Below are 27,352 nucleotides of genomic sequence, written 5' to 3' on the forward strand. Positions count from 1 at the left end.
AAAGCAACGAGCAACAATAGCAGGATATATTTATTTCTGCAATAAGGAGAAAAGAAATGACCTAAAAGTAAGTTTTCACATCAAGAGAGCAAGTGCCAAGTGGGATACTAATATTAACAAAATGCAAATATGCCTGCATTATAAGCCAAAATATGGTCCGGTACAAGTGCAGAAACAGAAGCACTCTTTACCATAGCTACACATAAACCTATTCTTACAAACATGCCCTCAAATTATAAGGAAAAAAAAATCAGATGCAAACAAAACTCAATTAGTCCAAAAAGCCTAAATATTCAATAAAACCACAGCTGGGGTTGATTTAACTCATATCCTTTAGCCTTCTCTTCAGAACATCCATGGACTTCTTCCTCGCACTCTGTTTTGTGTTTCTATTTGAGAGGCTACCAAACAGTCGATCTGGTGCATCTTTATACTTATCGCAGATAATTGACACCTTCTTATGATCCAAAGTGCCATAGTTCTTCACTCTAATAACTGGATTTATGAAATTTTCTGGCTGGTTACTCAACAAAAGATTCACCAACTGCCTAACCTCCACCAAGCAATCCGTAAAAGTTGCCTCCTTACCAATTTCGCTAACACCTGTACTTTGGTAGCGCTCCTCAGCAAAAGATTCAAGCAATTTCAGATCATTGTCGATACCAGCCACGGCATTGACATTGAAACGTTTCAAACTGTCACTCAAAAAGGCTGTCATGATATAATCTGAAACATGGCCTAGTGCACCAATTGCGACTTTGTAAAGCGCCTCTAGAGGTAGTATTTGTTGTGCAGCTGACACAACTGAGTCGAGATATACCAAAACCTCATTCATGTAGTCATTTGCATGTTCAGATACCTCTTCTGCTGTCCAATTAATGTTGGACATCTGTCCCATTATGCTGTCTAATTTGTCATTAACAAGGTATAGGAGTTTATTATATGCCACATTTTGTGAAGCCTTTAGTACAGCCTTGGCCGTCAGACCTGAATGCGGCCTCTCTACAATCCGTTTTGGGATACCACAAAGCTGTCCTGCTTGCCAGAGAAAGAAACTGTCACAGGCTCGTTCAAAAACTGATATGTTAGACCCGATTTGCATTGCTTGGGGCACACCAAAGGCGCCTCCATGTATTATATTTAATAAAGTATTGTTCAAAACCTCAATCAATAGTTTGTCAAGGTACTTCTTCACAACCTCGTAGGAATTGACAATAAAGCCCCCACCATACAACATATAACTAACCGAGTCCTCTATAAAGGACCTTATGACCCGGCAAACATCTGGTACTGATGAAGAAAAGGATGCCACATATGGAAATTCTGGAATCATATCCATAGCTTGTAAATTGAAAGATACCACGTTCATATTATATTCGTATTCCTTTTTTAGAACCATTTGCTCATAGGAATCGTCAGTAAGGATGTCGCTAATTTGCTTCCTACACTCGGTAAGAAGTAATTCATGGTACTTATCCCGTGACTTATCAAGTATATCCATCAGAGGACCAACACGGTAGCCATATCGCTTCAAAGTCGCACCTAGGAGGCTCACATAGTCCTTTATGAGCAACAGGTGACTCGCTGTGTCTAGCCGAGTAAATTGATCCTCTAGGATGACCGTAATCTTTGCAATGGCTGTGTCCCAAGTGGATTCAACCTGCTCCTCTGTTAGCAATCCACCAGCTGAACGCAATACCCGATCCTCTACAATAAAAAAGCCTGCAACTTGTGCAAGGAAAGGCTGATGTGATTCTAGAAAAGGTTGCATGGTTGACACTTGTAGGTCAAGTTGTAGTTGCATCAGCCGATTTTTGTGGTAGTAATCACGAAACTTTTCACCAATCCCCAGGCATGAGTAGATGTGATATGCACGGTGCACTGAGGTTAGGTTGAAATCCACCACGACATCCTCCTCAGCTTGTTCAGTTGAGTCTAAGGAGTAGACATACTCATTAAATGCAGTGGACCCAGTGCGAGACTGTTCCTCAGCCTCTCTCTGACGGGACCGCATCTCCTCGTCACGCTGCCGTGATGTGGCAGTCTGGCGGATTGAAAGCTGTCCTATCTCCCTGGCGGTGGTTCTGATATAAACAAGCCAGTCATTGAACTCCCCGCATATTTTCTTCTCAATGTGAAGCTTTATAGCGGGCAGTTGCTTTGAGATGACTCGTCGCAGTGTTTTAACAGGTATAGAATGGAGGTAGTCTTTCTGGATAATGTCTAGGGTTTTCAATGCAGGATAGAAGCGGCCCTCTGACACGTCACAGCTGCATGAAAGGCACAAGCTGGTCACATGCACACATACCTGTGATTATCAAAAAAGTAAGTACTATAATGGATATAATGAGATAGGTTTAGCTAGTTCCATAACTAATGTGAGCTAACTGGTACAAGTCCAGGAAGTAGTAATACATTACAACATCTACTTACAAACTTGATAAAAATATATCTACTTACAAACTTAACTCTCTACAGTGCTTCAATATAAGACTGCATACTCAAAACTGACTCAAACTTTAGTTTTGGTTAGTCCATTCAGCCAAATATTGGTTAAAAATGTGTGTCAAAATGTAATTGAACTCTTTCAGATTATTATGATCACAAAACAATTAGGTAGAAACGGTGCTGATTTGATGACATAATTAAGTTAGGGCCAAATTATTTAAGTTTGTCAATATATCTTTTTCAATTTCTTAAAGCCTGCTTCACATCATTCTGGATATTTACTTTTTAGGCAATTCCGTTGCTGCCTAAGTATTAAGTCAATTTAGGGGTCCAATGTTATAGATAACTCAACAAGTTATAACTCAGTTAAAGAAAACATTCTCTTTGGGGAATCTTTTGTGCAGGTGTGCCTCTTCTTATCTTCTTCTAGTGTTATCTGTCTCTTTTTTCTCTCTTTCTCATGATAAACCCCAGTCCTAGCTTCCCACTAAATCCATAGTGCATGATATGAACAGTTCACTTCAGAATACTATTAAACCAAAACCTGATAAAACAAAAATTAAATCGAGCTCCAAAGTTGAAACCCAATAGCCAGACACCTAAAATGGCCAAAACCCTGTAGTCCAATAAGAAAAAGCAGCCAACTTCAAATAAAACATGACTTAATCTCACCTAAACTAGCCTGTCTACCACCTCTCACAAAAAACAAAGTTGTATATTGATGTTGCACTATATGTATTGTACACAGCAAAGCTTCATAGAGTTACTGGGACACTTTAGTAATATTTAACCAAGCATTTTATAACTTAGTAAAGTTCCTGTACAGACGGCAAACTTGTAATACCTTCAAGGCAAGTATGGCTTCTGCAACATTCCTCTTCACCGAGTACAAATCGATCAACTCCTCGAGCTTCGCAAAAAGGCGGACACCTTCATCTTGCAACCTGGAATTCTCTAAAATCAATTGGCTTTTCAAATTGTCAGCATCAACCAAAACCCCTTTTAATTCATCAACTGCAAGAATGAACTCTCCGTAGTGAAGCTTACACAGCTCCTCTATCTCGCTTTCCTTATTTTTCACTATGTTGCGTAGGTGGTGTAGGAGGGCTTCAGGTTTGCCCGACTCAAATACGTGCCTCACTATAGGACCCTGTTCCAGATGTTACAAAATTAGTTTGCACGAGTACTAGCTAGTATTTGTTGGCAAGCATTGTTAAAATCTCAGGTCAGTGCAAGGGGTTCTCTCTTTGTAAAGTCACAGATGAAAGAGAAATATGCATTAACACACATCAAGTAGAGATATGGTGACTGCAGTATCAATGTACCTTACAGCCATTACGGTTAAAAGGTTAATGTAATTTTGGAGGATTGGGTGAATTAGTTTCAGAAATAGTAAAAAGGAAAAAAAGAAAAAAGAGAGAGAGAGAAAGAAGAGAGAAAAAGTAATCAAAGGTAATATGAAAAACCACATGGAGTGGAGTCGTTATTTTTTCTTTAAGATTCTACATTAATAAAAATAATTCAACATTTGTTATAGAAGGAGATCCTTGAATGGAATTCAACCATTTGGCAGGACATTTTCTTTAATACCTGCACCTTATAATAGAAAATCTAAATGCAAAGGTCCCAAAAGCATCACAGATTTCCCATTTTGGTCCCTATATTTTGGACTCTTGAATTCATCCCCGGACCTTTATGTTAGGAAATTTGAATATTATTTCTTTAATCAAACAAACCATGTTAAAATTGAACAAGAAGAGTATAAAAATTATCCCACATCATTCGACAACAAAATGATACAACGTGCAAAGTTTTAGGAAAGAAAACGGAACTTTCTTCAGTGATAATCAGGAAATGTGTGATAAAGTACCATCTGTGTAAGCCACTGGTTAAAACAAGGTCAAACCACAGAGGCTGCCGACCTTCTGTTACCAGTTTCCGCCGTGAGATTAATGCTAATAAGAAGAACATTAGCACATAGTTTACAATAAAATAAATCAGACATACCACATCCTCTCCATTAGCAATGGCAGCAGCTAGGCCCGGACCAATACCACCATCACCTCCATTTTCTACCACAGCTCTCTTCTTTGGCTGTGCATGCATTTTTCTCCAGCTATGAGTCGAAGATAAGCATTTCAGCTAAATATTAATTTGGAAAAGTTAAAAGTAGAAATTAACAATTAAAAAAAAAAATTCCTCTAATTTCTTAAATGGTTCATGATTATTCGTATAAACTTTATGCAAGGAAAAATGGAATTTGACAGAAACAATAAGTCCTCCCACAGACGGAACGAGGATGTGGCCAGCGGAGGACCGCCCCCCCCCCCCCTCACCCCACCACCACCACACACAGACACCCCCAAACCAAACCCCATTTCTATTGTTTGTGAACTACCGTACTTATAATTACAACCTTCTACCATTGCAGGCAATAATCCATTTTTGCTACCATGGTTTGGACAATCTATCGGCAGCCCACGATCCGATTATTGTGAGATTCTCCAAACCGACTGGCCGCATATTGGGCAAAGAACGCTTGGAGGAGACTCACCGTCCGAGTTACGCTGATTCTTCCTTCTAGCTTGTTTGTGACTGAGTGATTCTTCAGATTTGATTTTTTCGATTCCTCAAAGGTGGTATGCGATTGTTTATCGGAAGAGAGATTCGAGGGTGGCGTTAAGCATTTATAGCTAACTAAAATAAGAAATAATAGGAGTCTGTCGGGCGGGCTCCGATGGTTAATAAAGAAGCTGCTTCCAGAGAATTCGGATCATCCCTGGTACCTGACTCAAGCAAATTAGAAACTGACGTCCCAGGATCGTTCTTTTAACTTGGCACGAATCTTAAAGCACAAGTATCTGGGAGGCTTCGGACTCGGATCCGTTTTTAACTTGCTCAGGGGAAATATAAATGCAATTTGTTATATAGTTTTGTTGGGCCAGCTATGGTCTTTTTTCCCTTTTAATTGGTCCATGAGCTATAGATGCAATTTTGTATAAGTTAATTATTGTTTTAAACGAAATTATAAATTATTTTTTTGCATATAAGTTGGGGTAAAGAGGCCATCAAACACATGAGAAAGTAATAACATAGTACCATAAAGTTCCTCAAATCAAATATTTCGTAACTTCAAAAAACAATACTTAATTACAAAATACAAGTTTTCAAAATAAAACTCTACACAAAAGAGTTAACAACACATCTAAATTTTAAAGAGAAATTGGTGTAAGACAGAGACAGACAGACAGTAAATGAAACAAAAGACGCATTGTATCATTTAGGCTTCAAATAGACCTAGACTAGACAGAGTGCTAGGGCCTCTCCGTCTTCCTCTGATATGCTTCGGCTGCACCAGCTTGTATATGTACTGATAAATCAAATATATATCATTGAGTAACACTAAAGTGTGTTTAAAAAAACCATCATTCCTTGTTTTGCTTCAGAAAAATATTTCAAAATACTCTAACAACTTAGGAGAACTAAAGGACGCATGAATGGAATGGATACCTGGTTCTATATATCCCTAACCGAAATTTCGCCACTTCGGCTTCTCAACTTCATTTTAATTATCCAGACTGAAGTTGCTATATATACGTCTCAACTTCATTTGAATTTTGCTTGTGGACTAACCCACAATGTGTTGATGTACGGACGTCCGCAATACTTTTCTTTTGAGCTCCATGTTCGCTGACTCGAACAGAGAGCCGCTGGCTTCCTTATTTTTATTTTTGTTTCTTCTTTTCTTCTTTTCTTCATTTCAATGTTTATGGAGACATTAATTTTATTTTTTATTTGTATTTTATGATTTATTTTTCTTAATTGATATTTGTATCTTAAAACTCATATGACTTAATTATTTGATAATTATTTGTCTCATATCCGTATTCGTAGATTATCCGCTCCGTATCTGTAGCCGTTTAAGTATATCTAGCTTTTAATTTTGACATCCATTTACTATTTATATCCGTATTTGTATCTGCTCATTGAAAAGTGGATAAAATAATTTGATATTAACATTATTTTCACTAAATTCGCTCCATTTGCAGGCATAGTATGCATCTAGAAGCCATCGATCAAAGATTGTATCACAATTTTTATACCACCAAACGATTAATCACCATGCGATCAATAAATCGGATTTTTGCCGACAATTTATTATCCATGTTTTAATACAAAATATTCATAATTCAATCAAAATTTATTTATATATTTGAGAATAAAATATATATTGCTTTTTTCGTCCAAGAAAGGACAAAACAGAAATTTAAACGTCTAAATTAATGATTTTTTAGCTATCTTGAAAAAAAAATGCATGTACTTATTATTTTTGTTCTTTTATTTAGATAATTGGTTTTAAAAGTTCATATTCCGGTTAGACATAATACAAAATTATAAAATGACTACTATTCATTGTCAATATATATAAACCATTTACAATTATAAATAAAAGTCAATCGCTTTCGAAAGATTAGAAAAATCGCTAGACATCCAATTAACAAATAAATTACACTTGATAAGTAAACAACTTGCACTTTCAGAGATATCATTAAGAGTAAATAACTAAATATTCATAAAACTTAAAAACTTCCAAAATCCATTGTCAGTGAACAAAAAATAACAGAATAATTGATATTATAAGATTATAATTTTAATGAATATTTAAATCAGAAAAAAAAAAACTAATACCAAATAAAATTTTGTGAAGTCTAGCTAGTTCTATTGAGCTTGAGATCATAAAAAAATGGAGTTTGAATGAAGTAGAGATGAGTGTGACCAAACAAGCAACACTGCGCAGTCTGGATAATTAATCGAATTTGCAAACGGATTAATTAGTTTGGCGGCCGATTAATCGATTCGGCCAAGCAGAATGATAGAGATCAGAATAACTCTTCTATTGGAGAAGTCAGATAGGCATAAAAGACAACTAATATATTTTTCTTTTGTAATTTATCCAAGCATACTACGCAATCCTGCTCGATGCAAATATATTGCAAACCCAATACAAAAGCCTTCATTTGGCAAGGCTGTAAACAAATTTTACAAACTGAATCCTTCGTTTTCTTTTCGTGTCTTTCCCTAAAGAAATAGAATTTGATCCTGATCCCCCACAAAAAATTTAATCACATGTCATGAAATAATTTATACGTCTTGACATCCAGCACGATTGATCTAACCGCGCCAATGCAACCCAAAACTGCAACAAGAGAGAATAGTGCTGCTATGGAAAAGTTGGCAACTCTCACAAGAAGACTTAAATTAGAGTTTTTTTGCATTTTTCCAGCCATCAAGAAGGCCAAAGCAGGAAACACAAAATCTAAAGGGGTGAACCCGATTGCACCGCAAATGGCTACAAAATCTCCAAAAAATGGCATTGCGGCTGAAATTAGAGTTATGATGATGATGTAGACTGATGTGTAAGCAAGTCTACATAAGCATCTTTTGAGCCACTTCTGTTGCAAAGGAGTACTTTCTTCAAACAATGCATATGTTGGTCTGGAATATATCTGGACAGAGCAAACAAAAAAAATGTTGTGAGCAATTTGATATCTAGATTACATTGTTTTTTTATGGGAAGGGAAGATCTTTAATTTTGTGACGTAGTAAAAATGAATGTAGATTAAAGTGCCATTTGTTGCAATGATCATATTGGATACCAATGAACTCATAAAATTCTTCTTGTTTTTTATATAGTTCAATCAAAATAAATCCCCAAACTATTAATGGATAAGTAACTATGTATGTGAAAAATGGCATACATAAAAAAATAAATCATTCTATCAATTTGTAAGGCTCTTTAGCATGCGCAACTAAAATTTGAGGAGCAATTGAATGACCTTACAAAAATATAAACTTCAACAGTGGGATTCTTTGTGCGTAACTGAGTATCGGGTTCTGCGGAAAGAACGAATTCAAAGAATATTTTCCGGGGAGATCAAGCTGATGGGAAGATTACTTAATAAGGCAGAGCTAAACCTGAGAAAGTGGCTTTCTAATTGTTGATTACAAATAGACTATTGTTTTGACTGTTATAAATGGGGTAAATTTTATTATATCTTCCTTTTCCATTTCCTTTATAGTCTTTTTAGAAAAAAAATTAAAATCGTTATTTCACATAAGTTTTATCAATTGCCAGATAACTTTTAGAAGGAAAAAAATCATTCTATAAACAAAGAATAAATGAAAATTCTTAGTACCTGAAAGCAACCTAAAATCTGAATGACAGCAAATAAATTTGCCATTACAATGGTCCATCTTGGAATGGAAAGAGAGGATAAGATATACGGTTGGACCTGCGACCCAAAAGCCCAATAACCCGAAAAGGCCAGAGTCCAATAACTCACAATAATAATGCTATATGCACCTGAAACTCCCTTGTACATGTTTTTCTTTGCTGGTTCTCTGATAGTACTCTGCATATGGCAAGCACAAATGTATCGGGACCCAATAAAAATTCTATAATATTAAACTCATATATATCATTCTTCTTCCAGGATTCCACACTGGATTTTGAAACCAGTAGTAGTTGTGCAATATTGTAATGACTTACTTTTATTTCATTGATTTGGCTTGTTTCATTCTACATCACAATAAATAGTAAGCTAATGCTAAATTGGGTAAATATCCCGCCAATTGTTTTTATTTCCCTTATGATTGCTAACTGATGTCAGTTAATTCAAAATTGGATATATAGAGGCAAATCCCAACAAGTGGAGCTTAATTGGTCCTAGCCAATTTGAGTCGACTTCCAAAATTCAGGGATCCAGTAATTTATGGCTCCATAACGTTTCAGTGGTGATTACTATCGGCAAGTATCAGGAATCCTTGCTCTCCTATACCAGAATCACTGGTATAATGGAAGGGGTTTGGTAATACATAATTATGGGGTTTAATTCATAACCTGGATTTCAGGAAGAATGGCGTCTCCAAATGAAAAGGCAATGGTACCAAGTGCGCTAAATGCTTTCAAGATCTTACTGGCTGTTGTACCCTGCAAATTGTAATTAACTGAACTTCGGTCCGTATTCATTCCTGAAAGAAAACAAATGCAGACACTTTATCATGTTTTATACTTTTATTAAATAAGTAGTACAATTATGTATGTAATTGAACGTTCTAAAAAAAATGTATTACAATTCAAGTTGGACATGAATTGATAATTAAACACGCACGAAGAAAAATAATCACTTACAAAAAATTATAAACTGGAGCTAGTCCAAGAAAAAACAAAATTACCGTCATAAATGGTGACACCAGTTGCAGTTGCAGCGAACCCAACAGTGCTAAAGGTGCATATGCCATTGAACCACCTGAGCGAATGGATATCAGGAAATTGTGACAAAATCAGCTCACAAATACCGAAAAAAATAATGAAGTCTTGCAGAGTCAATTTGGCATCATTTTGGTAGTACTTGTATACTGCCTGCCAAAATTAATTTTATGTAAGGCAATATATAGCTACTTATTAGAACATTTCTGAATTGTATTTTGGCAGGAGAGCATTTTCTGAAGGTGTACGGGTGGTACCTTGAGACTGCTTCCAGCAGCAATTTGGATCGCAATATTATTGCCAATCGATGCCAGTTGCTGAAACAAAGCAATGAACCAATATCCCCAAGGCCCTTCAAAATTTGAAAATAGATGCATTATCATGGTAGAAAAATAAATTTTAGTTGCAAATTGAACAAGTTCAGAGTCCCGAAAGTATGTGTAGTACAGAAATATATTTCTGTTATACTGAATATGGACGTAAAATCTACAAAAATTTCACTGTACAATATTCTATTGTTGGTGTTAGTATTTCGGATGCAGGATATACTAACCAAAAATACTATTGGCGAGGAGGCGGTATGTACTGTGCTTGTTTCCATCCCATTTCCAAAGTGACGCTATCAGCAAGCTAGAATACCATGTTGTCAGTGTTCCACCGACCAAACAGCAAACACCTGACAGCATAATCCAGTGCAAGAGAGAATATCAATTGTCCATTTCAATTGCTATTTTGTGTATGGTATATATAGTAAGAAGTCAGAACAGTGCAATTGTGTCCAATGTCTCATCTATCATGGTAAAAATGAAGACGCGTCAAATCATTACTGGTGTGATAGCATATATGTAAATTTGAAAGAAATTACGCTCTGGGAAATAATCAGAAAGAAGACGCATAATTATTAGTTTTATAATAGAGGTTGAATTTACTTATTTTTTTAGAGCTTAGAACGGCGGCCCATAGATACCAGGTTGTTTTATATTGAATATTCTTGTTAATTAATCAACTACTGGATCTGTTATTTTGATTGCCGAAAAGATCCCTTGCATAGTTTCATGAAGAAAACGTGTACTTTTGGACAATCTAATAATTGTTAAACTACATATGTATACATTTAAGAGATTGCTATTAAATTTTAATACTCAAACGCTCTTACTTATTTTCATTGTTAGCATTTCTGGAGTCCCAATGTTCATCCTATTTATGCACTTAAAAATTGAATATTTTGAATGATCAAATATGTAGGTCAGAAGAACTAGACCAAAGTCGGTGTATGCAAAACAATTATAAATATATCTTCACTTGCAATCTTGCATACTGGTTTTTGTGGAACAAAACATACCCTGGCAATAATTACAATGGAAGAGCATGGAAAGTAAGTAAAAATAATAGAAATGTGAACCGAGAGGCCAGCCAAGAGAAGCGAGCGCAAAGGGCAATGGTGCGTAAGCTGCCGGTGTGGCAATTGTGGTTGCCACATGAAAAGCCGCATGCTTCCATGTACCTCTTCCCTCTTCTTCTTCTTTTTCTTCCCTCATTCTTATCGTGTTATTATGGTAGCTGTAGCAATGGATCACCTACTAACGTGCCTTCTCCGGGAAGCAGGAAAAGTCCAGGAATGCGGAAAGAATATATCGGCGGAGTTAGTTAGTCAAAGCGGCATCTTGTATTATTTGTTGCAAGTCGGGGAATGAAGCAAATATGTCAACATAACTTTTTTCTTGGACAGGGATTTAATCTGGAATCCGAGAAAAGAAAAAAGAAATTATAAAAATGAAGTGCCAAGTCAAACTTATGTCTAAAATGGACTGGACTCAAGACTACTAATCCAGGGGGCCTGTATCTGCTCTAGCCCAAATATGTGGTCCATATACCATCTGCCTTTACGATTCATTTTCCTTTATGAATGGTAACATTGTAACCAGAAGGTTGTCATTAGGGGTGTCAATAGCACCATTTTATCAGTTTATTTGATCCCTATTGTATCCGAAAATACAGATAAAAGTAACAATTTTTTTCTGTTATATTATCCGTTTTTATAAAAGATAATTTTTAAAAATTATATATATATATATATATATATATATATATATATATATATATATAGAGTACGGCTAACGCGCTTCCTCTAGCATATGGGCCGAAATGCTTCCGGTGAAAATTTGAAATCTCAAAATCCAAAAAGTCGATCTGAACCGTTCATCTTCTTCTCCATATTAATATCTGCTTGGAGACCAAATTTTACATTTTTCTGAAATTTTTTACTATTTATTAAGCCACTTTGAAAATTGCTGATCCAACGGTGGCTTGCCAAACAGTAAAAATCAGAAGCTACCGTTGGATCAGCGATTTTCAAAATGGCTTAATAAATAGTAAAAAATTTCAGAAAAATGTAAAATTTGGTCTCCAAGCAGATATTAATATGGAGAAGAAGATGAACGGTTCAGATCAACTTTTTGGATTTTGAAATTTCAAATTTCCACCGGAAGCATTTCGGCCCATATGCTAGAGGAAGCACGTTAGCCGTACTCTATATATATATATATATATATATATATATATATATAGATAGATAGATAGATAGATAGATAGATAGATAGATAGATAGATAGATAGAGATGGGCTATGGTGCATTGCAATGCATGGAGGAGTTTGTGCATTGGATCATAAATCTAAAATTCAAAATCCAAATGGCCGATCCAAACTGTTCATCTTGTTCTCCATATTAATATGTGCTTGGAGACCAAATTTTACATTTTTCTGAATTTTTTTACTATTTATTAAGTATTTTACAAAATTGTTGATCCAACGGTGGCTGCTGATTTTACTGTTTTGTGAAGCCACCGTTGGATCAACAATTTTGTAAAATACTTAATAAATAGTAAAAAAATTCAGAAAAATGTAAAATTTGGTCTCCAAGCACATATTAATATGGAGAACAAGATGAACGGTTTGAATCGGTTATTTGAATTTTGAATTTTAGATTTATGGTCCAATGCACAAACCCCTCCATGCATTGCAATGCACCATAGCCCATCTCTCTCTCTCTCTCTCTCTCTATATATATATATATATATATAGGACTTTGCTATGGTGCTATGGGTTGCATAGAGGCCTCCCGTGCTACGGCTCAATATTCGAGTTTTTAAAACCCTAATGGTCGATCCAAACCGTTCATCTTGTTCTCCATATTAATATGTGTTTGGAGACCAAATTTTACATTTTTTTGGAAAAAATTTTACTATTTTTTTAGATTTGTTGAAAATCATTGTTTTTCAGACAAATCTGAATCATAAGAAACAGCGATATTCAATAAATCTAAAAAAATAGTAAAAAAATTCTAAAAAATATAAAATTTGGTCTCCAAACACATATTAATATGGAGAACAAGATGAACGGTTCGGATCGACCATTAGGGTTTTGAAAACTCGAATATTGAGCCGTATGACGGGAGGCCTCTATGCAACCCATAGCATATTAGCCAAATCCTATATATATATATATATAGAGAGAGAGAGAGAGAGGTTGACTAAGATCAAAGTGGTAGTTTGTGAGCTTTGGTGCTACCAATTCGTTTTTCAATTTTTAAAGTTCAAAATGTTGATCCAAACCGTTCAAGTTGATCTCTATATTAAAATGTGCTTGGAGATCAAATTTTGCATTTTTCTAAATTTTCTTTACTATTTATTAAGCCACTTTGAAAATCGCTGATCCAACGGTGGCTTCTGATTTTACTGTTTTGTCAAGCCACCGTTGGATCAGCGATTTTCAAAGTGGCTTAATAAATAGTAAAAAAATTTAGAAAAATGTAAAATTTGGTCTCCAAGCACATTTTAATATAGAGATCAACTTGAATAGTTCGGATCGATATTTTGAACTTTGAAAATTGAAAAACGAATTGGTAGCACCAAAGCTCAGGAACTACCACTTTGATCATAACCTCTATATATATAGAGAGCGAGAGAGAGAGAGAGGTTGACTATGAAGATTTGTATGAAGATTTCTAAAAATTAGTTATATATATATATTTGTATGAAGATTTCTAAAAATTAAATTACATATATAGATATATATTTGTATGAAGATGATACATGATACAATAAAGTTTTGTATTTTATTAAATTCTCTTAATACAAATTAGTTATATCTATTATTATTTTCTTTTTCTTTTTTTCTTGTTTTGAAAAATATTTTATCAAAAGCACAAATTGAAATGTCAATGGTATTTTTTATCTGTTTACCCGACCTCCGTATAGTACAGCTAATGATCAAGGTTAGGCTCAAACTTGTCTCAGCTCAATGAGAAAAGTAAAACAACTCGGCTCAGTTTTGAAAGAAAAAGCCTGACTCGGCTGGACTCATATAAAAAACTTGACTCGGCGAGGCCCGGCTCATACCATATTTGGGCCCAGCTCGGGTACATACTTGGCATAGTTTTGTTTCAAATCTGGCCTGAACCCTTCTGTTCGATTTCTCCTATATTTTATATTTTTTTCTCGTCACACAACATTTGATGATTATAGTCTATGAAATACTTGATATATTTTATAACTCGGTCTGATTGAAAATATTATAAATTGTGGGTAGTGAGCTGCTTGTATATTCCGGGTCAGCACACATACTGGTATTACCAGCACCTGAATTAGTATCAGCATGGAAAGTTTAATTTTTTCCGTTATCATTGAAATATCCAATATAAGAGCTGAGTACAAGCTTCAAGTCGTTCTTAAGGATGATTGAGAAAGCAAAAGAGATGAAACGTCAGAAAACAACAGTAGGAATGATACCCAGACTAGATTATTGTATGTAAAAGGTGAAATGCTTATCTGGTATTAGTAATTGTTGTTATATTATAAAATATAAACATAACAACTCATCTTATCTAACACTGGGACTGTTGTTGCATATTTTTTCTGAAGAACATGTCAAACTATTTAAATTACTAGTATAAGTGCTGAATTCTCAGTGCGTGAAAACTTTTCCATCTTATTTGACTATCAAGTATCTACTATCATCCCCCTTAAATGATAGAAGGAAAGAGGAGACTCGGGATGGGCTCATGAGCCAGCCCGGCTCAGTTCGAATTAAGTTATAAAATATGAATCGAGTTGAGTTCGGGCTTTTTTCAGTTTAGAGTCTGATTCGTTATAAAATATTGAGCTGTCAACTCATTAGCTCATGAGCCGGCCCGGCTCATTAGTAGCTCTAGATCCGTACCATATTTGAAAAGACAGGCAAAGGTACATATATTTCTTTTGTTTTTATAATGGGTACGAGTATGAAAATGCCTCCACCCGACCCGCATCGTTCCCGCTAACGCCCCTAGTTGTCATCCTCATTCGCTGATCAATCGATCGTATAAATGGAAAACAAATGATTAATCAAACAAATAAGTCGATTAATTAGTCAGTCTCAATCACAAATATCCTTCCCACAAGTTTGTTTGTGACAGTTTGATTACCGCCACTGACTAATTGACTGATTAGTCGAACTAAACTTTGTTTTGTACAAAGTTGATTTTTACTATTCTTTCACCATTGAATTCTTTATTTTTTTTTTCATGATAACTTTACTTTTGTAACTTAATTTTTTTTATAATATTATAATATTTTCATTATTAAACTTTAGGGTATTAAAATTTATCATAATTTTAATAATAATTATTAATAAAAACACTGACAACATGTCTAGAAAAATAAATAATGTAAAAAATATTTTTTTTTCATTAATGTCTTTTCGAATTTGAATTTATCATAACTACTCCCGCATTACCATCGAACATTCATTTCAGTACATTATCATAGTCAGTCTTAAATTTCTCTCAAAATATAAATTCCCATAAATTAATTTGTGAATTCCTGTATCCAACAAAATTCATCCCGAATAATCCCGTCACAACGGAACAAACCCTTATATGGCCCAGTAAAACATCAGGCAATTAGCACGCTATACCCTAATATTTTGTAATCTAGACTTAATTAATTTTTGCAATGTTGTTGTATATGTAATTTACTACTTTATTGATAGTGTAGACGCAGATGTTTTTACTTTTTATCATAATTAATCATGTATCACTTTTGTATAAATTATATTAAATATATAGAATTGAAATTAATACGACAACAAAATCATGTCTAATGTAGTAACTAAGACACTATTTTTTTATGTGAAACGTTATAGATTTGTAACAGCTGGAATTTATAACAAGAAGAGGACTTGACTCTTTTATTACTATAAACAATTAAATAAGATCACGGTGTGAATATATCGTACAAATACGTGCATAAAAAGATTATGTTATTTTTTGTTTTTAAAGAATTAGTCTTTGATCTAGTAGCGAAGGCACATAGTCTCTATGTGAGAGATCATGAGTTTAAAATTCGAATTGAAATTTTTTTTGTTGTGTAACTTGACCTCTTACTTTTACTCAAAAAAAATAAATTATGTTATTTTTAATTTATACTAAAGGTAACTTAGAGCAGGGAAAAATGTTTAAAAACTATCAGCATTGGCTAGACTTCATAAATTTTATTCTTTAATCGTTGATCCTAGTCTGAATGCTAAAATCTCTGGTGAACCTTTTGTTAGGTGACTCGTCAATGTCAGCCATGTTGTGAAGGAATCCATATCACCCTAGGAACTTGAGGTGCAAGCTATAAATCTGGATCGTTATTTTCATGTGGCACGAATCTTAAAGCAGACATCTAAAGTTCCAACTGGATCTGGATTGACTTGGCCGAGCTGGATTAATGTGGGCCGTCAATTTTTTAAAATTGTACCCCAGATATCTAAGAAGTACCTGAGGTGCAAGCCATAAATCTGAATTGTTCTTTTCATATGGCACGAATCTCGAAGCAGATTCCTAAAGTCCCAACTCCCAACTGGATCCCGATTGAGCTTGGCCCAGCTGGATTAATCTGGACCGTCAATTTTTTAAAATCGTACCTCAGGTATTTGAGAGGACACGCACTCGTTATGAAGCATGTCCAACATGCACTCAAGGAATCAAGCCAGAGACGGTATGACTATGACTCATAGAGTCTATGACCTCTGCTCTTTCAAATTTCAATGGACATCAATGCTGTTTGCTGTTTAAGTGAGACCGATCTAAACCAGCGGGGACCACATCCATACCATTCAAAATCAGACACGTGGAGCTGCACATGCAACTGCTCCTCCGCGCCGCCCGCATTGCCGCATTCGTGCTACCCGCATGTGTTTGCTGTTTCCGTGTACTATCCAGTGGATCCCACCGTACGAAGCTGCCTCTGCACGCTTACACGTGAACACTCGAGTTTACTCTACCTCACCGTGGGCCCCGCGCCTACTCCTCATGGCGGTAGTCTTACCGGAGAGTGAAACCAAACTGACCGTTCAGATTTGAATGTGTAGTCTGGATATTTATTGCTTTTCCTGTCGGGAATTCCCCAGCGACTGAACGGCTCGCTTTTTACCATCCCATTAATTTATTTGCACGAAGAGGCCGCTTGTAAACCTTTTACTCAATTACCCCTATTTACTTATATATTTACAAATATTGTGTATATTATACAAAACAATAAAAAAAGTTTCCTTGCTTAAAATTCCTCTCACAAGAAAAATATATATTACGATAAGATCGAATATTCTTCTGAATAGTTAATTAAAATTACCGAGTTCATATAAGAACTTGGGGCAAATTTCTAGAATAAATAAATGGACTCGGTCACTTGTAAGAAGTAAACGTGTTTAATTAGACAGAATATTTAAAATAGAAAGGAAGAAATAGGGAATAAAACCTTGTATTTAAAATTGAAAAATACGAGCGTGACTTTGCAGAAGACCCATAACAAACGTACAACAAAAGTCAGAAAAGTAAAGATCCGGTCTAAACTCCCTAAAGCTCAATAATTGAGCAACCTCTCCGTTTCTATACAGGGTCCCACAAAGCCGACCCACGTAGCCGGTTCACATAAAGACAGGTATCGGTTTATTCGCACCTCTGGACGAATTCGTATCCTCTACATTAACCCAAAAGGGAATCTTTTGATTCAATACATCTGGATCATTGATTCGTTTAAGTTTTTTGCAGACTAGATTCGCACTAATATTAAAGAACTCCTGTGTTAAAATCAGACAGTCGGATTGGTTTCATTTTAAAATCAGACGGTCAAAATGCATTAAATCAATCTTTTGAGTTAATGCAGAGGATACGTGTTCCCTCTGGACCGCGCACACATTACTGTTTCAGTACAAGGGACCATTTGTGTATATTACTCTCACGGTAGAATTCTTCCAAGAATAACTTTTAACATTGTTGTTGGGTTCTTTTTTCTTTTCTTTTTTTGGATTATACAATCGCTAAATTATTGAAACCTTTTGTTGACTTCTGAGAATCGGATTTTAAACGTATAAAATTGTAATACGACCGTTGGCAGAACATCGCAGGAGGCGAAGTTGTGGATGCAATACTGTTGAAAACGAGAGTATAGGATTTAAACGCAAGGAGTGCATGATGTAATATTTTTAGTAGAAGCGTCGAACACACAATTATGTAATCTTTTACCTTATTGCCCCAAGATGTAACTAACATTTTATTTTCATACAATATTTTTTTACAGCCTCCAAGAAATAAAAAGAAATATTTCAATACAAAGTACAAGCATCTTTTTACCCCAAACAGTATCTGTCCTTCTGTATCCATTTTCATGAAATCATGAGCAGCTAGCTGCTTTTGATGGTTGCCCTTGAAATTCAGAATTCTACAGATAGAATTCCAGAGGAAGGTAGTCCCTCTCTTGGTATCCGGCGGCTTGTTAAGAGGAGTATTTTTCTCCGCTTTTCGGCTTTTTGTTAGTATACTTTTCGCTGGGGCCTGGGCGCGACGCCGTCTTACAACCTAAACAGGCAAAGTTGCGATATAAATAACGAAACTGCCACCGGATATTTTGTCCCTGTCGGGGAGAAATAATGCGTGATAGATCTTAAATCTTTTAATCTTTTCTTAAAGATATCGTGTGATACAACTTTTTTGAATTTCTAGGAAAAAGGTATGTGCTCATTTATTCTGTAATGAATTCTCCCTTGTCTTTCCACCGAAAAAGAAAATTACATTTATTTTGTCGTTTTTTTCAACGGTAGAATGAGACCAGTGCTACTCACGTTTCACGAACACATACAATCTGGCATTACCAAGACAACAAATCCATGATACTATTCTACAACATAACAGACGCTAAAATTATTTAGTGCGCATGCAAGTAATAAATAAATTGCTGATACCTGCTGCGTATTTATGATTCCAGCTGCTAACCACTCGAACATAGGACTTTTATTTGCATAGTTGTTTATTTTTGTTCCTTCATTGGTTGGTACGCAATATAACTACTTAGAAGAGAACGTAGGTAGAGGAATTACGATTTTTTTTTGTAAGCGGGCTTAAATGGTAAAAATATATTTTGGAACTTGAGATTTGAAAGAAACATAATGAAATTTGAACGGAGAAAGTGTGGCGGTCAAGGTTTATAATTGCAACAAGCCAACAAATGAAACTTGGTCACAGAAAGAGAGACATGCTGGAGCCGCAGAGAAAAGAAGAATTGATTAATCCTGTCAATCCCATCAGACTCCCATTAATTGCGCATGTCGAAGGGCAGTTCCGTCCATTCACACATACATCGTAAAGGATAAAGGAGTTTCTTGAAAACGAGCATGCGAGCTACTTGCAGTTGCGGTGAACAATGAACATTAATTAAAGCCATCAGCACTGGACCGATCAAGCGGCGCATAACACGAAGTCTGGAAATGTTTTTAATATAATATATATTACTATAAGGTCGAAAAAAAATAATTCTGTTCTAATATCTATTATTTTACTCGACAGCAAGTTCAAGCTTTTTAACATTTCGAAATTTTCCTTTCTCAAGAGAGCGCTTCTTTAGTTTATCTAACGGGAACAGAGGCGAGAAAATGTTTTTAACGATATCGAGTCTTTTTCTAAAAGAATCAATTAATCCGGTATAACGATTATTGCAAAAAAAAAAAAAAAATCAAGAAGGAGCTGTAATGCCTCAGAAAAATTTATTCACCGATTAATAGCAGCCTGAGTAGATTACAACCTCATTAGTCATTACTAAGATCTCGGCCTAATTAAAACTGTACAGAAAGAGCTTTAACAGCCCCAAAATACCCTCGTTCGAGCGAACTAAACGACATAATTTCCTAATGAAAAACAAAGCTTCACGCTTCGCAAAAAAAGGATCTAAACAAACACCTCGTGGATCAGAACAGATCACTACTGTAAGATGTCAAATCAATGGAGGCGGCAGGTTTAGATCGAAAGGAAGCACCTTGCACCTCTTCCTACTCTCCTCAGTCTCCACTCCAGGAGGCCTCAGCGCCAGATCCACAACATGCGGCATCATCGCAGGTCGCCACGTGTACATCCCCCAATCTGCTGTCGGCCGCTCAGTTCCAGATGGAGCAATGGCAACGGGGCCAGCTGTCACCTCAGGCCAGGAGAAATTCGTCTTGGCCTTAGGCCCCCGCAAGCTGCGAGCCGCCTCGTCGTAGGCCCTTGCTGCCTCCTCAGCCGTGTCAAAGGTGCCGAGCCATTTTCGTGTCTTCTTCCATGGATCACGGATCTCGGCCGCAAACCGGCCCCACGGCCTCTTTCTGACGCCACGAAACCGGGTCTCTTTCTGAGGCGTATCCGGGTTGAGAGAAGCAGTGCTAGTTCCTTTGTGGAGAAATAGTGTATCGGGTGCTGCCATATAGAGATTTGATATGAGAAAGTTCTGGATTGTATGATAAAAGGAGGGGATGTGTGGAGGAAAACAAGAGGAGAGGTATAAATAGCGGTGTGGGAGGAGGGGTGACAGGGGTGCGAATTAATTAATCATCAAATTGGATTTAGGTTTGATTAATTGCGAAGTAATTACGAGGCGCGACGACGATTCAATTCGTCGCCTTGTGTGGTGGTGTGCGCGCGCTCGTGTGAGATCTCGTGCAGTGTGTTGATTTATTTTGTTGTTTTGTTAGAGAATTTCTATTTTACTTTATGGCAATTCATTTCGTTAGATAATTTAAGATGGGAAGAAGTTACAGATGTCGGATTAAATTGTGGACATATAAGTTCGCCGGCGTGGGAATCTATTTTAAAATCGGGGTCAGTTTCATTATGTACTAGTTTAGGTGCTGGTTTTTGTGTGTACGTTAATTAAATACCAACTTAAACTTTGTTTCCTTAAGAAGTAGAAGTCGTGTGCGTTTATTTGAGTACTACAGTTTTCAAGAGTTGATCTAAAATGGAGTTTAGCTAGTATAACATCAGTGTTATTTTGACTTATATAATACTAATTTTAAAATCTATCGAATCAATTTTAAACGGTGCATTTATTTGAGTACTACAGTTTTTAAGATTTGATATTAAAATAATTCAAAAATATAAAAAAAAAATGTATGTAAATGTATCACTCATAAAGTAAATTGATTTGAACGGTTTGAATTAGTTATTTAAAATCTATTCAATTGATTTTGAAGTTAGAACCGTATACACCACTGTTATATTAGTCGGACTCAAAATGGAGACATTGACACTATATTTTCTTTTTGATGTTTGGACGGCATTCTTAGGCTACCATGTGTGACACTACAAGTGGGCCCACGTGCACGCGCAAGGACGAGAGAGGGTAGAGCGAGAAAATGACACAAAACACACACGCGGTTCTGTGAACCAAGTACACCAATCACAACCGTCTAGCAGGGCTTCTCAAAGTGTGGCCCACAGTGGTTCAGGTGGAGCACACTGGACAAGTCCATTGGACCACTATTTTTCGCGGTATGGTCCGTACTCTGTATGGAGACTTTTCTTCACTTGTTTATACTCTCTCCATTGTTGACTGAGCTGGTCTCCTCTCAATGGATGCCCACAGTAATAGAATCAAATAGCAGGTTTAAAATCAAAATCTGTTTACATTGCAAACTGTTCATAGGCTGTACAATATGATAAACAACATAACAAACAAATAAATAATATTGTGCTACAGAAAATTCGATATGAATTTTCAACATATCATCCAACCCTACGATGACATATTATGTTTTTGTGTCATTAGTTTGTCGATTTTTTCTCTCATGAATCATACTTTCAATTTGAAATTTTACAAACTGGAAAGTTATAATTTGTTTGTACTAACCAAACAAACTTGTTAACATTAGTTTAAGAGTGAGTCTATGGTACTATGCATATTACGATTTGGCACCGTGCTACGGCTTTATATTCGAGTTTTCAAATCCTAACGGTCGATCCGAACCGTTCATCTTGTTCTCCATATTAATATGTGTTTGGAGACCAAATTTTACATTTTTTTTAAAAAAATTTTACTATTTTTTTAGATATTTAGAAAATCACTTGATCTGAAAATTCTGGACCATCAAAAAACAGTGATTTTCAATCAATTTTAAAAAATAGTAAAAAAATTTCAAAAAATATAAAATTTGGTCTCCAAACACATATTAATATGGAGAACAAGATGAACGGTTCGGATCGACCGTTAGGATTTGAAAACTCAAATATAGAGCCGTAGCACGATGCCAAATCGTAATATGCATAGTACCATAGACTCACTCTTAGTTTAATTTTTAAAGTTAGTGGCTTTTAAGTGCCAACTAACAATTTCATTGATGAAAAAGTCAAACTTACAAGTTAGAACGAGTGAAATGATTCTAATCCGGAACCCTTTTTAAAAAAAAAAACAATTTAATTTGTCCTTCCTTTTTATGTTATGAAACTATTTATCTACCTAATGATAAAAAATTCAGAAATATATTTATTCTTTTAAATTTATAAATGTTAATTTAATTCAATTTTGATTGTAACAAGTACTTAATTGACCTTGCTAACTGATTTCTTAATATTGTCTTAAATGTTTTCGGTTTTGAATCAAAAGCAGGGAAGAAAGTAGCTGTGCTGTGTGTGAATTTGTTGTCCTTTTTGTTCCCGGTGGATGTTGAGGTTTCTTGTTGTGCCATAAAGCGCCTGATAAGAAATAGAAGGGGTCTTCGGTTTTGAACCAAGTGGACAGGAGCAGAGTAGTTGGTGCGTTGGTGGTTACTCTTTTTGTTCCCAAAAGATAATTAGTGGACGTTGATAAGTCTGCGTAATCAAAATTTTAAAAAATAAATAAATCGAAGCATGAAAGGGAAATGCACCGGCTTATCTTGGATTTTCAATTTCGTAAAGTTATGGGTACCCAGGTTTATCCTTGAATGTTTTTCTCTCGGTATCGACTGCAAGGAAAAATAGCTCATTTGTTATTTTGTCAAATATTAGTTTTTTTTTTAATATTTATATAAACAAATTACAGAATAATAGAGAATGATTCAATTGTTAAGCTCAGAACCACAGACTTAAACGGTGGCACACGTCTTATTTTCATGTTGCTTGTTTTAAAAATGGTGGATGATTTATACTACTTGTTTTCATGACTTACGAAATAATTAAATACACATTCACAATTCTTACGTAAAAAAAGCAACACAAAAGCAAAGGAAAAAAAGTATAATTCACATTTAGTAAAAAGAATGAAAGCGTTTAATTGCACACAACTAGTTGTCCATAGTTTTTTCACAAAAAATTGTCATTTGACTTATACGAATCCTGTAAAATTTCAATTCTATATTGTAATCTCATATAACAAATCATATACAAAATACACTTTAAAATTATAACATTCAGCAGGACCACTTTGTGTGCTTGCACAACTTGTCAAACTAACTGTACTTGCTGCAGAATCACTTGATGTACTTCTCTAACTTACAGTTAATGACAGTTTTAAAACATTCTAAAATATTTTAAAACTGAACCACTTCTTTGAAGGATTTCATGATGCGGCAAGGTGGTCAAATAAAAAAAAAAATTTGACATTCTTACAAGCATCTACGGATCTATTTTATTATACTAATTCTATTCAAACAATTCATATGCACAAATAATTATCAACTCATTCATTCACCACAAATCTATCTACTAAAGGTGATTTGGATATACCTCTACCAAATGTAAATTTGGTAAATACAGAGAAGTCGAATTCTCTTCTAGATCTCTTGCATACCTTTGTTTGTCAAAATGGTCTCCTAGTGTTCACCTTGAACTAAACAATGATTAGAAAGACCTTGCTAGAGATCTTAATCTAATATAAGCTTAGCATATAGTTAATAACCCTTCTTGTTCTTCTAATAATTCTTCATTAGAGAAATCAATAATATGAGAGGAAGAAGGGTGGCGGCTTAGAAGGGAGAGGAAGAGAAGAAAATAAATTTTCAGAAAATTGCTTACTTGAATGCCTTCTCTACCTCTCCGTATATACAAATATACTAGGATTTCTATTGTGCAACCTTCATAGTATAATTTCCCTTATTAAAAGAGCCAACCCTAGCCGCTGCTACAGTGGGCGCTACAGTAACTGCTACAATACCATCCTCAACTGATATTAATTTTGAGTTTTAATAAACTTATGTTATAACAATGTTTTGCACATTATTATAATTATGTGTCATGTATATTATATTATATAATATGCACTATATTATACCAAATAATATATATACACACTTCTCATAAATTTATCTTCGTTCTAAGCAATTATGATATTTATTTATCACATGTATATTATTTCATATCATATAAAACAATATAAATCATATAAATAAAATATTCTTCTTATTTCTCGTTCAGTTGGTGTGACCTATATGGAGGATACGTGTTACGTTACGAAACTTTAACAATTAAATTCTGAATATCTTAAAAGCAAGAGTCGAAAATTGTGCTAATAAAATAGACATTTAAACCTTAATTAAGGTTCCTCTAAATGAGTAAATTAAGTATGAATCAAAACCGCGTCGGAATTTTGAAGTTCTGAACCTTTATAGGTCCAGTGCGTCCGCACTGGTGGTGAGTGCGGGTGACTGACCCGCACTGGATTCTGTTTTTCTTGAGTTGTTTTTTGAATTTCTTCTCAGTGCGTCCGCACTGAGGTTGAATGCGTCCGCACTGAGAAATTCTGTATTGACTGAATTTTCCAGAATGGGACTAACTACTGAGTGCGTCCGCACTGGAGTATTCTTCTGTGTTGATTGAATTTCTTTCCAAAATCCGTCTAAGTACTGAATGCGGGTGACCGACCCACACTGAAATTGAGTGCGTCCGCATTACGCTCAGACATTTCCCTTGTTCAATGCCGTTTTCATGGAAATTTGACTAAAGCACTGAGTGCGTCCGCACTGGAGTATTCTTTTCTGTGTTTTCAAGCTGCCGAAAATTCTGCCAAGTGTTGAGATCGATCCGCACTGAAAATGAGTGCGTCCGCACTCGTGTATATTTCTATCTATTTTCAACTGCTGAAAATATGTTCCAAGTGCTGAGTGCGAGTGACCAACCCGCACTGAATTGAGTGCGTCCGCACTCAGGGTATTTTTAACCCTAAAACTCAAATCGAACCTTCTCTCTCTTCCCACAGCCCACTTTCTCCATTTTTATGTGATTTTCGCCCAAGAGAGAAGAAAACGAGCGTGAGAGTTTCCTTTTCCGCTCAAGCCCCGATTGTTGCGAGAAATCAAAGTTGGAACCGAGCAAGCGGCCGTGGATCTCTCCTAACTCTCCAATTCGGTATTCCTTTCTCTCCTTCTCTCTTTCGAAACCTCAAATTTTCTCGATTTCTCGGGTTTTCATTTTAAACCCGAGATTTGTGTTCGAATTGCTTGTAAACTAGCTCCTTGAGCCTCTTTGGTCATTTATTTGTCGATTCTTTCCCGATTTCATCTCGATTTCGGATTTCAATTTTTAGGGTTTTCATGCCAAAACCTAAATTGGGCATAATCGTGAATTGATAAGTTTAATCCAACCGATTAGACTTGCAATTGGTAGGGTTACCTCTTGATCTTGGATTTCTAGAACGTTTAACGGTTAATTTGAGGTTTTGACCAAATTAGGGTTTAACCAATCGGTAAATCGAATTGTTACGAGAACCAAATTGAGAGTTTATATGGTCCAGAGGACCTAGATGAAATTGTGTGTGGTTTTAGAGAATTTTGGTAAGAAAAGAGGAATCAAAAGAATCGGTACCAAAGAATAGGAATTGGTTAAGGAATATATAAGCCCTAATACAACTCGAGTAAACTCCTCGATCATGAACCAAGGTTAAACCTAGTATACGTGTAATATAGGCGTGGGCTCGGTCGAGCAAGACTTCGCGAGGCAATTCGAGACGTCCGATCCTTAATTAAGCGGTACGCTCGTCGTAATCAGGTGCGGGATTCTTGGACTTGTTTGATACTTTATTTTCAGGAATTAAACTGTTATTCATTTGTCATGTTGAATCTCATTGATTGCATCATTGAATTGTGTAAAGCATTTGCATAGCCCAATCAAATTAAACTCGAATTGATATGACTTGAGTGATTTGCATGCTGGTATGGTTGTAGGTTGTGTTGATCTATTATTATCTGATTTGATTGAAAGTCACCACGATTTGATATGTATGTGAATGGATTTACGAAGTTAAGCACTTGGATCCAATGAATTTGCAAAGTCGGGCTGTATGCTGACTTTGATTCCCAGGATCCTAATGGCCTTAGGTCAACGGCCCTCAATGTTTCCCAGTACCGGTTGGGACGAGGGAGGGTGATTATGTTATGATGTGTGAATTGGAATCGTGGGTGACTAGTGTGTAACGTCTGTGGCTCGGTGGCATTCTCCTTCGTGTTAATGCATTTGGAAGGTCAATTGAATATTGCGAATATTGGAAACGATTCCAAAGAGGATTTTCTTTATGTGACTTGAACCAGACCTTAATAAACGTTTAAGCTAAGCAATTGCAGATGGGTGTCAGATAAAGGGTCCAGCTCGGTGGGCCATCTGTAGGTGTCAGTAACCCTACAGATGTGGGTTTGATAAAGGGTCCAGCTCGAAAGAACATCTGTAGTTGCTACAAGCCCTCATGAGTCGAGTTAAGCCAAATATGTGTTATGTTTGAAATTCATCATGGAAATTCCGTAAACTGTGATTTAGTTTGATTAATTGTTGTCGAGCATTGGCATTCTATTTATTTATGAATATATATATCTGCTTGGAATTGTTATGGTTTGGGTTTCATTTTTGAATATGGAGTTTGATTGCAAGTCCAATAATCTAACTGTGGCAAATTCGCACTGAGAATTTTATTCTCACCCCCACCCTTCGGGTTATTTTACAGATACTGGTGCGACTGATTTCGGACAGGCACGAGAGTAGTAGGCCTTAGTAGCTTACCATTACATGACCCTAGATATGTTTTGTTGTATAGATTTAGGGTAGGCCTCATGGTTGGTATCCGGATGAGATACTTTTTTCGTATTATTTTCTGTCCAGACTGTGTACTCTGATCGAATATTAGAAACTCGTTTTATATTACTTGTTGTTTTGCTTGAATTGTTTATTGCCTTGTAAGCATACACGGCGTTGTATGCTTACGGCGGGGGACTGTTGCGACCCGTGGCCGCAAGGTGTGACAATATGTGTTATGTTGGCAATGGCATAAAATATTTTATTACCATAAACTATAAGCGGTATTCTAGCTATACATTATAGTTACCCAAACAACATAAATGTAAAGTATC

At 35.7% G+C, this 27,352-nt stretch overlaps 2 protein-coding genes and 1 pseudogene across 5 annotated transcripts; all 3 read right to left on the reverse strand.

Annotated features, from left to right (window-relative positions):
• Nucleotides 1-79: 79 nt before the first annotated feature.
• On the reverse strand, nucleotides 80-5,171 carry LOC144559200 (exocyst complex component SEC15A-like). Of its 2 annotated transcripts, none has more exons than XM_078308193.1 (4): nucleotides 5,003-5,171; nucleotides 4,456-4,564; nucleotides 3,293-3,598; nucleotides 80-2,308 (listed from the first exon to the last, which is right to left on the reverse strand). In XM_078308193.1, the coding sequence occupies exons 2-4, from the start codon at nucleotides 4,552-4,554 to the stop codon at nucleotides 320-322; spliced, it is 2,394 nt and encodes a 797-aa protein (XP_078164319.1). In that variant the 5' UTR covers nucleotides 4,555-4,564; nucleotides 5,003-5,171; the 3' UTR covers nucleotides 80-319. The 2 variants fall into 2 exon arrangements, with proteins under 2 accessions (XP_078164319.1, XP_078164320.1); XM_078308194.1 differs by having other exon boundaries at nucleotides 4,456-4,590; nucleotides 5,003-5,154.
• Nucleotides 5,172-7,361: 2,190 nt separating this feature from the next.
• Nucleotides 7,362-11,354, reverse strand: LOC144559708 (GABA transporter 1-like). 2 transcript variants are annotated; one of them, XM_078308812.1, is made up of 7 exons: nucleotides 11,121-11,349; nucleotides 10,272-10,394; nucleotides 9,976-10,070; nucleotides 9,685-9,871; nucleotides 9,350-9,480; nucleotides 8,646-8,861; nucleotides 7,362-7,955 (listed from the first exon to the last, which is right to left on the reverse strand). In XM_078308812.1, exons 1-7 carry the CDS (start codon nucleotides 11,254-11,256, stop codon nucleotides 7,572-7,574), a joined length of 1,272 nt encoding a protein of 423 aa, XP_078164938.1. In that variant the 5' UTR covers nucleotides 11,257-11,349; the 3' UTR covers nucleotides 7,362-7,571. The 2 variants fall into 2 exon arrangements, with proteins under 2 accessions (XP_078164938.1, XP_078164939.1); XM_078308813.1 differs by lacking the exon at nucleotides 8,646-8,861 and having other exon boundaries at nucleotides 11,121-11,354.
• Nucleotides 11,355-19,763: 8,409 nt separating this feature from the next.
• LOC144559599 (ethylene-responsive transcription factor 9 pseudogene) lies at nucleotides 19,764-20,778 on the reverse strand (annotated as a pseudogene). The gene has a single exon (XR_013513187.1). The product of XR_013513187.1 is annotated as an ethylene-responsive transcription factor 9 pseudogene (transcript).
• Between the last annotated feature and the right edge of the window lie 6,574 nt (nucleotides 20,779-27,352).

Source organism: Carex rostrata, chromosome 9 (genome assembly GCF_964058835.1).
Source record: "Carex rostrata chromosome 9, lpCarRost1.2, whole genome shotgun sequence".
Lineage (NCBI taxonomy): Eukaryota > Viridiplantae > Streptophyta > Magnoliopsida > Poales > Cyperaceae > Carex > Carex rostrata.

Excerpts from the sequence above, each read along its gene's own strand:
- LOC144559708 (XM_078308812.1), bottom strand. The coding sequence starts at position 11,256 with ATGAGGGAAGAAAAAGAAGAAGAAGAGGGAAGAGGTACATGGAAGCAT. Across the intron at positions 10,395-11,120 it reads TTCTCTTGGCTGGCCTCTCG|GTGTTTGCTGTTTGGTCGGT; the intron begins GTTCACATTTCT and ends TTATGCTGTCAG. Across the intron at positions 7,956-8,645 it reads AGATTTTAGGTTGCTTTCAG|ATATATTCCAGACCAACATA; the intron begins GTACTAAGAATT and ends TGCTCTGTCCAG.
- LOC144559200 (XM_078308193.1), bottom strand. The coding sequence starts at position 4,554 with ATGCATGCACAGCCAAAGAAGAGAGCTGTGGTAGAAAATGGAGGTGAT. Across the intron at positions 3,599-4,455 it reads TTGCTAATGGAGAGGATGTG|GGTCCTATAGTGAGGCACGT; the intron begins GTATGTCTGATT and ends CATCTGGAACAG. Across the intron at positions 2,309-3,292 it reads AAGCCATACTTGCCTTGAAG|GTATGTGTGCATGTGACCAG; the intron begins GTATTACAAGTT and ends TGATAATCACAG.